Source organism: Castanea sativa, chromosome 2 (genome assembly GCF_040712315.1).
Source record: "Castanea sativa cultivar Marrone di Chiusa Pesio chromosome 2, ASM4071231v1".
Classification (NCBI taxonomy): Eukaryota; Viridiplantae; Streptophyta; class Magnoliopsida; order Fagales; family Fagaceae; genus Castanea; species Castanea sativa.
The window spans coordinates 7,871,505-7,887,005 of NC_134014.1; the positions used below are offsets into that span (position 1 = coordinate 7,871,505).

Genomic DNA, 15,501 nt, shown 5'->3' on the forward strand with positions numbered 1-15,501 from the left:
TTTTTATAGTTTACAATTATGCATAGTATATAGATTAAATGATAAATAATATCCAATTAACATGAAATTTGGCATACATGTAAGGAACATGTGGAACATCTAATCCAATGACGAGATTCAATAAAAATTATTTTAGAAGAATATTAAAGTTTAATCACTAATAATATATACATGTGTTTACTATCTACATTTCTTTTATTGAGGAATTGTCTACTATCTACCTTGATGATAAAAAAAATTAAAAACTATGTTATGTATTTATTCTTGGTGAAAATACACGTTTTGTTTCTACATTTTGGGCTGATTCTCATTTTAGTCCTTATTTTGATTTTGTTATTATTCCAATCCTTAAAAGCAGAAAATCATTTCTAATTTGGTCCCTCCCGTTAACTCACTAGCAGAAAACTTCTATATGATAGATGGAGTGTCCTATTTGCACAGCAAATGCTGAGGTGATTAATAAATATTTTATTTGGCATTATAATTTTTTTTTAAAAAGCCATGTAAAAATAAAAGAAATAAAATAAAAAACCTTATATGTGTGTGTGTTTCTCAAATAAAAAAGAACTTGTATTGTCAAGTTATCCCATATCGGTAAGGTGTGATATTGAAAAAGGTTTATCACTTGTTCCGCGACACTAACTGCCGCATGCAGTTTTGGTGTTGGCGTGTGAGTGTATTCTCTTATCTCATCTCCCTTCCTCTATATATGTGTGTGTGTTTCTAAAAAAAAAATTAACCACCTCAGTATTTATTGTGCAAACAGAACACTTCTATTTTTAGAAATAGAAATGATTTTCTATTTTTAGGGATTGAAATAATAGCAATATTATTATTATTAATTTTTTTTGAATAGTTTTAACCTATGGCGTCTGCTCCTGATAATAGCCATTTATCATCAGACAAAAACACCAATCGATTTAATATAGGCAGAGATTGAATCCCATATTTTTTATTCAACCATCAAAGACTTTACCAGATGAGTTAACTGGAACCTACAAGATAATAGCAATATTAAAATAAAGATCAAAATGTAAATCCGCCCAAAACGTAGAGACTATTTTCGGGCAAAATTTGCCAAACAGTATAATATAGGAAAAATTTTAAGCTGATGGTATGCGTTCAAAGTTTATTAGTTAGTTGTGCTCTTTTTTGAAAATCAAGTACAGAAAAATCGACTTCCAACCAAAATTCCAGTCAAAATCGAGTTTACTATATTCAACTTTCTTTCTTATCCACCTTAGAGCTGATTTTTGGTTGGAAGTTGAGTAAATTAAACTTGATTTTGGCTGAAAGTCGATTTTGTTATATTTCATTTTCAAAAAAGAGTTTAACTAACTAATAAACTAATTAGTTTTGAATGCATGCCATCTGCCCAAATTTTTTTCAGTTTGACAAATTTTGCCCAATTTTCGCCTTAAAAAATTTGATTCACTAGCTTCCATGCGTGGGTTTATATCTCCCAAAGTACCCAATTCCCAAGTTGGGGCAAAAGGGGAAAACTGTAAAATATGTAAGGGCATATTTGGCCGAAGGAGAAGAAGGAGAAGAAGAAAAAGAAGAAGCGGGAAGAAGAAGAGCCAGAGGAGATCGGCGTGAGAGGGTGAGACTGAGAGAAGGAGAGAGATCGAGAGAGAGAGAGAGAGAGGAAACTGATTTTGAGTTCAAGTGATGCTCTCAAAACGCAGCGTTTCAGGTTAGGATTTTTTTTTTTTTTTTTCCCTTTCTCGCCGTGTCCGATTATTAAAAACAAGGAAGCACGAGTGCAGCCGTGTCCCGTGTCCGTGCTTTCTTGATAATCGCACTAGGAGTTATTCCACAGATCTGAAAAAAAGTTGTTAAAAAGTTTGTGTAATTAGACTTATTGAGTTATTGTTGTTTTACCATACTAAAGCCTATCATGTGCAAATTTGGCCTCTCAGCTAATATATGTTTCTGTGGTTTATGTCAGGCAACAAGAAATCTAGTAGTAGTTATCAAATATGGTCTTACTTGCTCAACATAACCAGAACCGAGAATTCCTCAAAAATGTGACACCCCACAAGGCCACAACTTTATTTTTTTTCCCCTGCATAGGAATTAATCAACTTCATTATAAGTCATAGCCTTAAAAGATAATATCACACATGGCTGCTCTAGTTTCTTTAGCTAGTGAGACCCAGTTTGTTCAAAGTGTGTGTGCAATTATAGTAAAGGGTCAATGTCACAACCTCTTGAAACCCAAGATTGGTTCCACTCTTACCTCAACAACCATTCACCAGGTACTCCTGCAACCCTCACTTTATAATAACAATCATGGTCCCTCACTTTCTTGGGCATTTTTCAAGTGGGTTGAATCGGTTCCTAACTATAATCACTCTCTGCAATGTTCATGGACAATGGTTCACATCCTCACTAAGCACAAGCACTTCAAAACTGCACAAGACTTGCTCGAGAAAATTGCACGTAAGGATTTTCTATCGTCACCGTCAGTTTTGAATGCTTTGGCGAGGAGTTATGATGACCCGGATTTGAATTCTCATGTTTTAAGCTGGCTTGTGATATATTATGGTAATTCAAGGATGACCCAGGATGCAATTCAAGTGTTTGAGCACATGAGGGTGCATAGTTTCAAGCCTCATTTGCATGCTTGTACTGTGCTTTTGAATTGTTTAATAAAGGATAGGTTGACTGATATGGTATGGAAAGTTTATAAGAAGATGGTGCGGATAGGGGTTGTTCCGAATTTACACATTTATAATGTTTTGATTCATGCCTGTTGCAAGTCTGGGGATGTGGAGAAGGCAGAAGAGCTGTTGAGTGAGATGGAATTGAAGTGTGTTTTTCCTGATCTTGTTACATATAATACATTGATCTCATTATACTGCAAGAGGAGTATGCACTATGAGGCTTTGGGTGTACAAGATAGAATGGAAAGAGGAGGAATAAGTCCTGATATTGTGACTTATAATTCCCTTATTTATGGATTTTGTAGAGAAGGTAGAATGAGAGAGGCTGTAAAGCTCTTCCAGGAAATTAAAGGTGCTACTCCCAATCATGTGACATACACTACTTTGATTGATGGATATTGCAGGGTAAATGACCTTGAAGAAGCTTTAAGATTGCGCAAGGTGATGGAGGCTAAGGGCTTGTACCCCGAAGTTGTTACTTATAATTCAATTCTACGCAAGTTGTGTGAAGAAGGCAGGATAAGGGATGCAAATATGCTCTTGAATGAGATGAGTGAGAGGAAAGTTGTACCTGACAATGTGACATGTAACACATTGATTAATGCTTACTGCAAGATAGGAGATATGAGGTCTGCATTAAAAGTGAAGAACAAACTGTTGGAGGCTGGATTGAAGCTGGACCAGTTTACATACAAAGCTCTGATTCATGGATTCTGCAAAGTCCAAGAGATGGACAGTGCTAAAGAGCATTTGTTTAGCATGCTAGATTCAGAATTTTCTCCAAGTTACTGCACTTACTCATGGATTGTAGATGCTTTTTGCAACCAAGACAATGAAGATGCAGTTCTAAGACTCCCGGATGAGCTAGTGCAGAGAGGCCTTTGTGTTGATGTCTCAGTGTACAGGGCACTGATAAGAAGGCTATGTAAGAGAGAAAGATTGGACTCTGCTGAAAAAATATTCAGTATTATGCAAGAGAAGGGCATATCAGGAGACAGCATTGTATACACTACTCTGGCATATGCTTACTTGAAAGCAGGGAAGGCAACTGTTGCTTCAAAGATGTTAGATGAAATGGCTATAAGGAGGTTGAAGATAACACTTAAACTCTATAAATCGTTCAGTGCTTCTTATGTTGGTGACAGCAACATCTTACCTCTTTTTTGGGATTATGTGGTTGAGAGAGGCTTAATGTCCAAAAATATTATTAAGAAAATGGAGCAGATGAATGTTCCCTTGTAAAGGAAGCTTGGAGATGCATCTGAAGTTTGATACTAAAATTCTGGTCATGCTAGTAGGTCATGGCAACATGAATCCTTCATGATTCTAGCCTGTTATAACTTTTGTTGATTTTACACCGTAATAACTGGTCCCACCTAGCTTTTTCAGCCAAATATCTAATTGTGGAGAACCTGATATGCTGGAAGTGTATCATTTTAAGGAGTGCAATGCACTCACTCCAAGTATGTCTATGCATCCTCATCACTTGAAGTTGGAGTCATGGAACTTATTTCCAAATTTGAATAATTATATCCTTTGTGATCATATAACCATCTTTCAGCCATTCTTGTTGCTGGAATTGCATCATTGTTTTGCATCCTGGTAATGTTTATACACTGATTTAAACAGTAGATAGACATTACAAATTGATATTGTATAAGGCATCCATCGCAAAATTTTACAACTTAGAGTATACGGACTGTAAATAATATGTATTTTGAGTGATCTGTCTCTCTCTTCTTCTGTAGAGTTTTTAGATGTGTGCACTTTCTGTTGACCCTTTTCACTTCTAATAGTACACTTACCGTGTACTTGGGATGTGGCTTGTATTTGTTTGTTTTTTTTTTTTCCTTTCTTTTTAATAAAGTCACTCATTATCAATAAAAAAAAGAAAATAAATAGCTGTAATTAATCTAAACATTATGTAAAATATGACATAAAAATAAAGGAAAAAATAAAATCGGGTGGGAGTGTTGACTGTGAGGACTGGGGACTGGTGAGAGAGGGAGAGGAAACTAGGGGTAAAGGGGATATTTCAGGAATATCTGGGTCTACCGTTATTTTTCCTAATATGAAATGCTATTGGACTTGGACTTAGACTTATTAGCCATTGATGGAACCTAAAAACAAAACCCAAACAATAGGTGCAGTGGTGCCCTAAACCTGCCCCGTATTTCTCTTCTCTGTTTTTCAATAGACCTCCATAGCCACTGCATACACACAGAGAGAAAAGTAGGAATTGCAGAAAGACCAGAAGAAAAAAGCAAAATATTAAGAAGCTTCAAAAGGGAAATCCTGGCATTCCTGAAAGGGTTTGTGACTTTTGTGCTGTTTTTTCTTATTAATTTACACTTTGAGCTTGATAATTTAACACTTCCTTTTTTGTTTCCATTTGTTGAAATGGCTTTTGGGTATGTGTGATAAGGCCTCTTGATTGCAAAAGATGAGTTTTGTCCCTTGTTTTCTATAGTTTTATCGGCTGCAGTATCAGAATGTTTTTTAATTTGTGTTTTTTTCCACCTTGATTTTATTCATTTTGCTATTCTAATGTGAAGATTCCATCAGCTGCTTTGAAAATTTTGAGCAATTGTCCAAAAATGTGAAAATAGGAAGGATTTGATTATGTAAACTTCACAAGATGTTTGTGGTTTGCAATTAACATTTTGGTATGGGATTGTGATTTCAAATGTAACTATGATGTGCTATGACTTTTTCACTATAAGTTTGGTAATGCATCTATTTTGCATATTGGGTACTGATGCATATGGGCATAATTTGATTTTAGAAAAAAAAATTATTGTCTAACTGGCCAATTCTATCAATACTTGCAATTTTGTAGACAGAAGTAACAAATCAACAAGGCATAGTGTACACCACAGAATCTATCAGAGTCTTAAGCACGTTTTCCTGGTTGATTGAAAAGTTGCAAATGTTTTAAAGATGCATTACCTTGTATTTTCCCTTACCTTTGCTACCTCACGAGTAATTGAGTAAAAGAAAGAGCACTTCAAATAGGTTCTTGAAGAAAGCAAAAGGTTTCCGGTTTTTGGGAAAGTAGATATTTCAATGCAATATCTTTGAAATAATTATAACTCGGATAGTCTGGATAATTTACAGATCTTTTGAGTCATAGACTTAATAGGATCATAAGCAATGTAATTGGACTCATTATTGTAATTCATCCAATGGATCCATTGACAGATGGATACAATTAATGTAAAAATATTAATGCAATTCTGGTGCCTTTTTTTAAGGGTTGTCCTTATTGTGTAAGGCCAGTGTAAAATTGCCAGGGATTTGGGGGGTACATCATACTTGCATCTGACCATCTTATTTTTAATGTAAATTTCCTAGATTTTGGCCTCCATTTCCTACTTGCAATACACATTTGCATGATATATATTGCTGGTGAATTACTGAGAGGTAGTAGTTTTTTGTTGTTTCGAGATGGAATTTTACATACGGAAGTGGAAAGGGACAACAACGAACATGCATGAAAGAAGAAGCTAAAAAGAGAAAAGTGAAATGATATTGACACTAGCAAAGCTGTTCGGAGCTACATTGAAGCTGAACGTGGTTTTTACATGCTAATGGTATGTTGAAGAGCTTTACATTTGAAAGAATCTTTTCTAAATTATTATTATTATTTTGGGTCAGAGGAAAATGAAAGAGTCATCAAGGAAGAAAAGTAGAACAAAATCAGGAAAGAAACACTGTGACTGGAAAATGTGAGCAGCCCAGGATGATAAATGCCATGCCATGTTCTTTTCAAAATGAATCATGTTAAGGCAAAATTTTGCTTAATGGATTCTTGCTGCCTAGAACTATCTGATTTTGCAATTTTCCTGTTCTTCTTGGATACCTCAAAAGATTTAGTGGCCGTGGAGATGTTTTTGAATTATCAATGCCATTGCCTGTAGTGTATTACTTGATTATATGATTTTGTAGTCATGTTCTCTCATTAACTTGAGATATTTTTTTCTCCTTTTCTTACTCAAGTTGTAGTTCGTCATCTCTCTTCAGTGAATGAGGGCTGCTCAAAAGGGTGAAATGTATGGATTTCAGAGCATATGCTTTTATGTGTTCAATTGCTCACTATCTAGTGGCAACATATGGTTCTCAATTCTCAGTAATCACAGTTCATAAACGAGCAAAGTAAAAGTTTTTTCTTGTAGTTAGTTCCAAGAAAGCTAGGATAGAGAGAAAGAAGGATATCAATTCATCCAAGGAGCACAAGAAGCACAGGAAAAGGGACAAAAAGCTGATTCCGATTATTTTTATTCAAATCTATTCTGGGGACGAGGACTACTGAAAAGGAATGAAAAGTATAAACTAGCGAATCTGGGGCATTCTTCTTATCCATGTGCATGCAACTTTTCATATCTAGTAGCATGAAACGGATTTTTTTGGGTGGACAAGTTATTATGAAAAAGATCACAACTATAGAAAGAGAAAGGGTTACTTATCAAAACGGAAAAAAGAAGAAGAAGAAGAAGAAGAGAGAAAGGGTTAATGTACTAGGGTTGCGTTTGTTTCAGTGGTAAACTGAAATCAGAAAACATTTTACACCCGGGGCCATATTTGGCACCACTTGAAAATACAGTCAAACTGAAAATAGAATTCAGTTTGACTGTAAAATACACTAGCCAAGCCGTAAATGAATTTTAGGACTCATTTTACCTTCAAGTCATTTCTGTGATTTTTCACTCCTCACACGGTCTGACTCCAAGCTCACCTCAGCTCCAGCCCACGCACCAACAAGAGAGAGACAAAGCTCCACCCCGCACTCCACCCCGCACTCCAACGCCAATCCGAGGTCCACCCCACACTCCAACGAGCAACACCGTTGTTTTCCCCTCTGCGCCGGTGAGTTTTCTCCCTTGTCTTCTCTTATCTCACTCCAACCTCACCTTGGATAAGTCATATATATATTTATAAAATTTATTTATTGATGGGGTGGTGCAACTGATACACGGCATATATTCTTAATTTTCTTGCAGAGATTATGATATAACAAAGCAAGTTTGAGCAGGATAAAAGCGAATACAACAATTGAGAGCTACTGCTAGGAAGTTTCGAGTTTCAACCTTACCGAACTAGGCACAATACAAACAAAAGCCAGCAGCTGAAGCATTAGAACAAGTATCCTGAAATTTTACGAATTTGTAGTCCTTTTATGTTGGATAATTAATAGAAAAACGAGCAATTAATAATGCTGATATTTTTGGACCGGATTTGCAATGTGAGTTAACCTAGTTGTATGGAATTAACGGGTTCAAATGGTTCTTAGGTACTTCAAGAGCACGAAAAATAATGTTTTATTTTCTCACATTTATGGTGGAGTTTACTAATTAAAATACCATAAATTTGAGAAAAAAGAGTACAATTTCTCTGTATTTTAGAAGTATTTAAGAATTTTTTGTTCAAGTGATAGTCTAGCAATAATAACATCTTTTTTTAGTTTTTATTTCTTTTTATGCAATATCGCAATTATGTCAAGTTGCAAATTACAATCATGCCATGTTCTTAAAAAAAACAATTAACTGCATTGCTAGAAAATGATTGAAAGGGAATATATATATATATATATATATAAACACACACACACACCCCCTTTACACAAAATCAAAAGTCTAGTCAGACTGGTCCAGGATAATTCATTGGAATTTATGCTTGAAGAACGAGTGCTATAACCTTGTTAAGGCATACCCATCTGATGGTTGTTCTTACGTTCAAAGACACGGCACTGGCTCAATTAATTGTACCAAACCACATCGTTAGGCAAATTTGAACAAATGCACTTCAACTTTTGGAGCAATCTCCCAAGCATCTACATATACCAAGCTTTCTTCTCCAAAAAAAAAAAAAAATTTAAAGTACTCTTCAATCTACATACACAGCTAAACACTGGAAAATGAAATGTTTTTCCTACAAATATTTTACATTGAAACAGGGCGTGAAATGCCATATTTCTTTTTCTTAGGTATTTAAAGACATCCTTCTTTTTTGACCATTTTCTGATGATGGGGACTATAATTATTAATTAAAAAAAAAACCTATTAATAATTATTATGTTAATCAAAAAAGGGAAAAAATAAACACTTTCTATCAGACAACCTTAATGAATTCCAATTAAATCAACAGATAAATCTCTTATCAACTAAATGACCTTGATGCAAATCCCGCCTACACACCAAACAAATACCCATTGATAAAAGCAATAAGAAAATCACAGAACAAATAGTTATTATAATATTAAAAATACTTGGTTCAACACTTTCAGACCAGGGAATCAACATCCATAATCCATTACACAATTTAAAGACAATGGAGGACCATGCAGCAACACATAAACACACAAACCACATAGAGACTACTAACATAAACGCACCAACAACTTTTATTCGGCAACAAATAAAACATAACTAGTTCTTTTCAACTTCCTCATCCTTCTCGTCCTCGGTCCAGCAGCATTTGAGGATTGATCTAGGAGATGCACAGCTTTCAGCCCTGACATAGCTGAAATAGATGAGAGATCCACCACCCAATCCAAGCACATCACTGCTCTTTTCTCCACAATGGTATTCCTTCAAGTCCAGAGGGAACTTGGTTCCGAGTTCCATTTCAGCAATATCAGCATGCAGAGCAATGGAGAACTCAGTAGGTTCAAAGCAAGCCAAAACCCTCTCGATCATCTGGGTCAAATTCACATCTTCAAAATCATAGCCAACTGCTTCAAAACTTGCATAACTAAAACCATCTTCTGGTGTAACATGGATTGTAGAAATTGCAGCACCTTCAATAGCATTCATGGAATACCCACAAGGGTCAAACTCAAAGTCACATATCTCAGATTGAGGAAGAATCTTCCTAATACCAGAATCCTCAGTCATCAGAGCTGCTGAAGTTGCATTTGTTTTGTAGAAAGCTGATGCCCTCTTTCTGTCCAAACCGATCATGCACATCTCTAGAGTGTAAACAGGGCTTGGCTGTCGCGACAATTCTGCAGAAGCAGAGTAAACATGCCATTTCTGTGATTTTTCAGGGCAACCCATCACATGTGCCTTGCTGCCCAAACCGAGCTTGCCAAAATAGCTATCAAGAACAGCTACTTCTTCTGAGAAACTCCGATGTGGAGATGGCTGAGCTCCGGGAAATATAAAGCTTCCACGAGTGTATCTCACAGATCTCACCGTAAGACATAGAGCTTCAGCCAATTTAAGGATGGCTGGAATGGAGAGAAGCAATTTTGTGGTCCCGCAAGTTTTGATTATAACTTTGTAAGGATACACAAAAAGGCTAGATTCAGAGAGGACATATGAATCAACGTAATCATTTGACAGAGAAGCGACAATGGTGCATTCAGCTGGTCCTAGAATCTCATCCAATTGAGATTTTGACAAAGTACGGAGGCCCATGCCCCCAGGATCAGCAAAGATGCCTGGCTCAAAGAAAGATACCTCAAGCCTCTTTTCATAACCTTCAAATCCAATTGCAGAGACTGGCAAGGAGGCCATTTTTTCTCAAGGGAAGCAAATAAAGTTGCACAAACCGAGGAGGATGAGGGAACAAGTGAAGTAGAAAAGAAAGAAAAGACTACAGCAATTTTAGCAGTATGAAAATCCTAAAGTTTATGTCAAAACTCCGGTAATATCAGGATGGTTTCCGCGCACACTGCACATAAACACCACAAGATAATATGACATTAGCAAATCAATAATTTTTATTAAAAAACTCAAGAATTGTGAACATCAAGTAACATGCAACTTACGTTGGAGTAAGCAGCAGATCTGAACTTCTTGATTCCACCAGCAGGACGGATGTCTTCAATGCTGTAACCGAGGGGAGCTTCATAAAATAAGGACTTACTACTACTAGACTTCTTCTTGCCACCTTTGGACTCCATTAGTTCATACAGTCTTCACCTGACAAACCCAAAAAAACAGATAAGAAACCAAATTTGCACAGAGTAGGCTGCACTAGCCAGGACTAATAATTGTGACCAAAACAACACAAATCCCAATGGATACAGGAAGAAAATGAGATGCATCAAAAATTGGAGATGCAAGGACAGAAGAAATAGCACTATATAAAGTACATACACGCCTCCCAACAAGTACTATAAATCTGTTAAACAATATATCAAACTAAAAACAAGATTAAAATAAATCCCATTACTTTCAAACAAAATTAATAACTTATTGAATCCACAGAGACAACACAAATAGAAAGGCCCGCTATTTAAGAGATGCAAACAATACTCTTCCCAACACAACTCATCAGCCCATAAAAGAAAATTGAATTATAACACACATTCAGAAAATTAAGACTGTACAAAATATTGTCAATACACCAAAAGGGTGCTACAAAACACAACAAAAATCAGGTCAGTAAAATGGCTTCTTTCCAAATAAACTGGGTCTTTTTTTCTTAAAAATAGAAACCATTTCCTCCAGAGATAACAGAGGAAAGCAATCAATTTTTTCTTCCAAAAAATCACATCAAGACAAATGAAAAACCGAAACCAAATTATAATTAATGAATACACAAACCCAGATATAAAATACCAGGAAATATATTTTTACCCACAAAATTAATACAAGAATTGATAACAAAATTGCAAAATGCATTGAACACAACCCAATAAGTAAAAAGTTGTAGTCTTTCACTGAAAAACAAAAATCATATTCTCAAATCTCATCCAAACAACAAAATAAAAAGAAACCCTAAGGATAAAAAACTTTTCAATCACATATATTACCTAAATATATTTATACATAAAATTACCAAAAACTAAGATAAATAATCAAGAAGAGAATACTTACAACGAATACAAAATGCGTAATCAAAAGCTGGATGATCCTCCGGAAACCCCCTTTTTCTGAAAACCCTAGAGAAAACCCAAATCAAAACCAAACGAAAACGTAAAATCTGAATCAGATTATTAAAGCACAAACAAAACGATAAATGAATTAAGGAAAAACACGGGCTTACCGATTAAGAATAAATACAGAAAAGTATAAACGAAACCCTAATTGCGGAAAATAGGAACGAAACCGAGCCCTAGAAATTGGGAAGATAAAGGGAGAGAGAGAGAGTTTTGATCGCAAAGCGTTGAAAGAGTTTTATTTGGTGTTTAAAAAGGTGAGCGAGAGGCTTTAGATAAGGTCAGACGAGTTCGGTCAGATTGGAATATTTTGCACGCTTGGAAAGATAGCAGTATAGATAAGGTCAAGGAATATAAATTAGCCTTTCTTGAGGAACAAGTAATTTTTTTTTTAATTAATAACAAACAATTTTTTTTAACAAATAATTAGATGAGATGAGATTGTTTGGTTGTAGTTTCTCAAAAAAAAAAAAAAGATTGTTTTTTTTTTAAGGGGAAAACATAGACCAATAGATTAAGAAAAGTTGGCTAAATCAACCTTAAGTAAAGAAACAAATTTTGGTTTAAAAAAAAGAATTGTTTGGTTGTAAAAGGAAAGAAAAATATGTCTCTCTTAATTTGTTTGGTTGAATTATTTTATTTTTTTGAAAGATACCTTATAATTTTTTAAAATATGATTTCAATGAAAGAAAAGAAAAATATTCGTTTTGTTGTTGTTGTTGTTGTTGTTGTTGTTGAGAAGAGATATTTTGTTGATTCCAATGATTATTTAAGTTTAGTTAGTTAGCACTTTACATTATTTTAAAAATAAACAATTTAGATCATTTTCTAATTGTCAGTTGTTACTATTGTATTATTATAAATTATAAATAGACAATCTAGTCTCTTATGTTGATTTCAATGATTATTTAAGTTTAGTTAGTTTACACCTTATAGTATTTTCAAAATAGACAATTTATGTCATTTCCTAATTTATAAATTATAAATAAATAAACCGATCATTGTTAGGCATCTCTAACCCATGTAAGATTTAAATCATCCCTCCCCAAACTATTGATTTTTAAAAAATAAATAAATAAATAAAGTTCATCACTTGGGGCTGTTTGGTTTTAAAAAAGTCTTCACTCATCACTTATCACTTAAAATACCCTAACTCCCTAAAGGTGGCACGTTTGGCACACTATTTCTAACTTCTCATAACTCAATTTTTTGTACTTTTTGTGGGACTGAGCACCAAGTCATAAGTTCTGTTAGCCTATCTGCCTCACCCTAATTTCATTTCATTTTCTTCACTGCTCATTTCCCCTTCAGTCACCATTGCCCTGTTACTCTCCCAAAACACAAACCCAAACCCAACTAAGATAGAAGACGCTTAGACCTGCGGCGCCAATCTCTATCGTCACTAGGGCCGCTTGATCTCCTTCGACGTGTAGCGACGGTGCCAATCTCCCACTTTCTCAACCCAGCGGCACCGATGAAGTGTGAAGAAATGTGACCCATTTCCACGTTTTAATGGTGTTGATTTTTCAAAACCCCAAGGCTTGATTTTTCATAGATCCATTAAGTTTTTTCGGTGAAATTTGTAAAGATTTTTCGTGGGTATTGTTTTGTTTGAAAATTTTGTTTCTTGATTTTTTTTTATGGGTCTGAGACTGAGATGATGGTGCTGATGGCGGAGTTAGGAAACTGTTTGGACAAAGCCCATTGACCGAAAGCACCTTTTGGGCCTTTTACTCCCACAATTATCATTCTAACTTTCCAAGCATAACTATCAGTCTATTACATAAAATTCAAAATACACAGAAATTTTTTGGGACATTAAAATTTAGTAGAAGTATATTAGATATTGCACAATGGAATATTTTAGGAATTATAAGATTTTGTTAGAATTTAACTAAGAGAGAAACAATAGGAGTATATGCTCATTTACAAAATATAAATGATGAAATTATAGCTTTACTTTAGGGGGGAATGCAACTACTCCGAACATAAAGGAGGAAAGTGTTACTTCGTCAATTTGTGTGTGTGTTATGTGTGTGTAAAACAATATGTGTGTGTGTAAAACAATATGTGTGTGTGTGTGTGTTTTTTTATTTTTATTTTAAAAAAAAACTTGAAACAATGTGTAAAAAAAATCAACCTAAAAAAATTATGCATTAAACAATGAATTTTAGTTCAAAAAATCGAATAAACCAAAAAAGAAGTCTAGAAACACAACAACAAGTCATGATATTTTTACAATACCTTTATTTTTAACTATTGTGGGTCCTAGTCTAATATTTTATTATTTTATTTTAAAGTAATGTTATATCTACAATATTTTCATAATAAATCTTAGGTGGTAAATTGCTATTAGTTTTAAATTAGGCTAACCACTTTTAACCGTGTATTTAAAAATAAAATAAAATTCCAATTGAAGAAAATTATGCCTAAAACAATGAGTTTTGGCTTACTAAATTTGACTAAAAAAAAAAAAAAAGTCTAGGAACACAACAAAATGTCACACAAAAAAGAAGTTTAGGAATATAACAAAATGTCACAACATTTCCGTAATATTTTTTATTTCCAATTGTGGTAGGTCCCTGTTTGATATTATATTATTTAATTTTTACATCCACAACATTTTCACAACGAATCTTAGGTAAAAAATTATTACTGGCTTTAAAATTATGCATTAAAAAAAAAGCAAAAAGACAATACAAGAAAATTGTGCGTGAAATGTACAGTTAATTTTGGCTCACCCAATTAGAAGTCTAAGAATATAACAAAATATTAAAACATTTTTACAATACTTTTATTTTTAGGATCCGAATAGATATATTTTTATTTTATTTGAGAGAAATGCTACATCTATAACATTTTTAGAACAAATTATAAATAACAAGTTGTTATTGGTTTTAAATTGAACCCATTACTGATATCACTTTTTTATCCTTCAAAAATACCTTGTTATATAAAATTTGTTACAAAATTATTGTGAAAATGTTGTAGACATAACATTTTTATAGGGACACGATTTTCAGACCAAGCCCAAAATATAAGGGATCTTGGCTTAGTGAACCCAGTACAATAAATTTGTAGAGAGTGAGTCAAAGAACTAGGTTTTAGTGCATGAATAACAATTAATATGGTTTTGAATGATGAGCCAACAAGAATTAAACCCAGTTTGTGCAAGAAATTTTGTCCTCGGCACAGTCCGAGGAGTTTTGTTCTAATATATATTAGATGACAATGGTTACAGGAGTTGTTGAGATTGCTACAGTGCTTTCTCTTCTCCTTTTTTCATCCCCTTTTCATGAAGGGCCTCTTCCATTATATAGTTCATTTTGGATGATCATAATCCTACACTTGTTGATCCTTTGAGCCACCACTTGAGTGCTTGTCCCATCAGACACCCTTTCTGGCCTTCTGTGAGTTGTAGTTGCCGAGGTAGCACTGTTCAGGGGTCTTTTCCACATAAATGCGGTCAGAAAGTTAGCTTCAGGGCATTCAATGCGGTGTAGCAGCTTTCCCTTAGATATTTTTGAGTTCTTATCTCTCTTGTATGTTCATGATGCTCGTCCCTATCATTAAAATTTCTTGGAAGGTCACTTTGATCATTAGGATCTATATCTGATCTGCGTTTAGCTTATCCGAGGAGATATTCCTCCTCGGACTTGGACTACTCATAATCTCGGCCAAAGCCCCATGCTCTCGACCGAAACCCAAGACCCCACAATAGCCCCTCAAAACTCCGGTTTTTTCTTCTCATCCGAGGAAGAAAGTTGGGTTTTGAGGTCTTAAGAGTTAATTATGCTTTGATCATTTGATTTACACCCAGGGGAGTGCCGTTTCACACGCCCCATATTTGTACTCCTTTCAGAGCTACCAATCTAAGGATTTGGTTATAATCTTGGGTCTGTCTTGACACTTAGTGAGAAACAAATAGATATCATGGAATGTTAA

At 34.6% G+C, this 15,501-nt stretch overlaps 2 protein-coding genes across 4 annotated transcripts; one reads left to right on the forward strand and one right to left on the reverse strand.

The window, feature by feature from the left end:
- The first annotated feature begins 1,516 nt into the window (after positions 1 to 1,516).
- On the forward strand, positions 1,517 to 7,984 carry LOC142623301 (uncharacterized). 3 transcript variants are annotated; one of them, XM_075796697.1, is made up of 5 exons: positions 1,522 to 1,696; positions 1,952 to 4,132; positions 6,100 to 6,262; positions 7,410 to 7,535; positions 7,670 to 7,983. In XM_075796697.1, exon 2 carries the CDS (start codon positions 2,127 to 2,129, stop codon positions 3,909 to 3,911), a length of 1,785 nt encoding a protein of 594 aa, XP_075652812.1. In that variant the 5' UTR covers positions 1,522 to 1,696; positions 1,952 to 2,126; the 3' UTR covers positions 3,912 to 4,132; positions 6,100 to 6,262; positions 7,410 to 7,535; positions 7,670 to 7,983. The 3 variants fall into 3 exon arrangements, 2 of the variants coding, with proteins under 2 accessions (XP_075652812.1, XP_075652811.1); XR_012842099.1 differs by lacking the exon at positions 1,952 to 4,132 and having other exon boundaries at positions 1,517 to 1,696; positions 6,117 to 7,535; positions 7,670 to 7,984; XM_075796696.1 differs by lacking the exons at positions 7,410 to 7,535; positions 7,670 to 7,983 and having other exon boundaries at positions 6,100 to 7,140.
- Positions 7,985 to 8,898: 914 nt separating this feature from the next.
- LOC142625685 (S-adenosylmethionine decarboxylase proenzyme-like) lies at positions 8,899 to 10,335 on the reverse strand. Its single transcript, XM_075799367.1, has one exon. The coding sequence runs from the start codon at positions 10,184 to 10,186 to the stop codon at positions 9,095 to 9,097; it is 1,092 nt and encodes a 363-aa protein (XP_075655482.1). The 5' UTR covers positions 10,187 to 10,335; the 3' UTR covers positions 8,899 to 9,094.
- Between the last annotated feature and the right edge of the window lie 5,166 nt (positions 10,336 to 15,501).

Coding starts and splice junctions, on each gene's coding strand:
- LOC142623301 (XM_075796697.1), top strand. CDS start 2,127: ATGGCTGCTCTAGTTTCTTTAGCTAGTGAGACCCAGTTTGTTCAAAGT.
- LOC142625685 (XM_075799367.1), bottom strand. CDS start 10,186: ATGGCCTCCTTGCCAGTCTCTGCAATTGGATTTGAAGGTTATGAAAAG.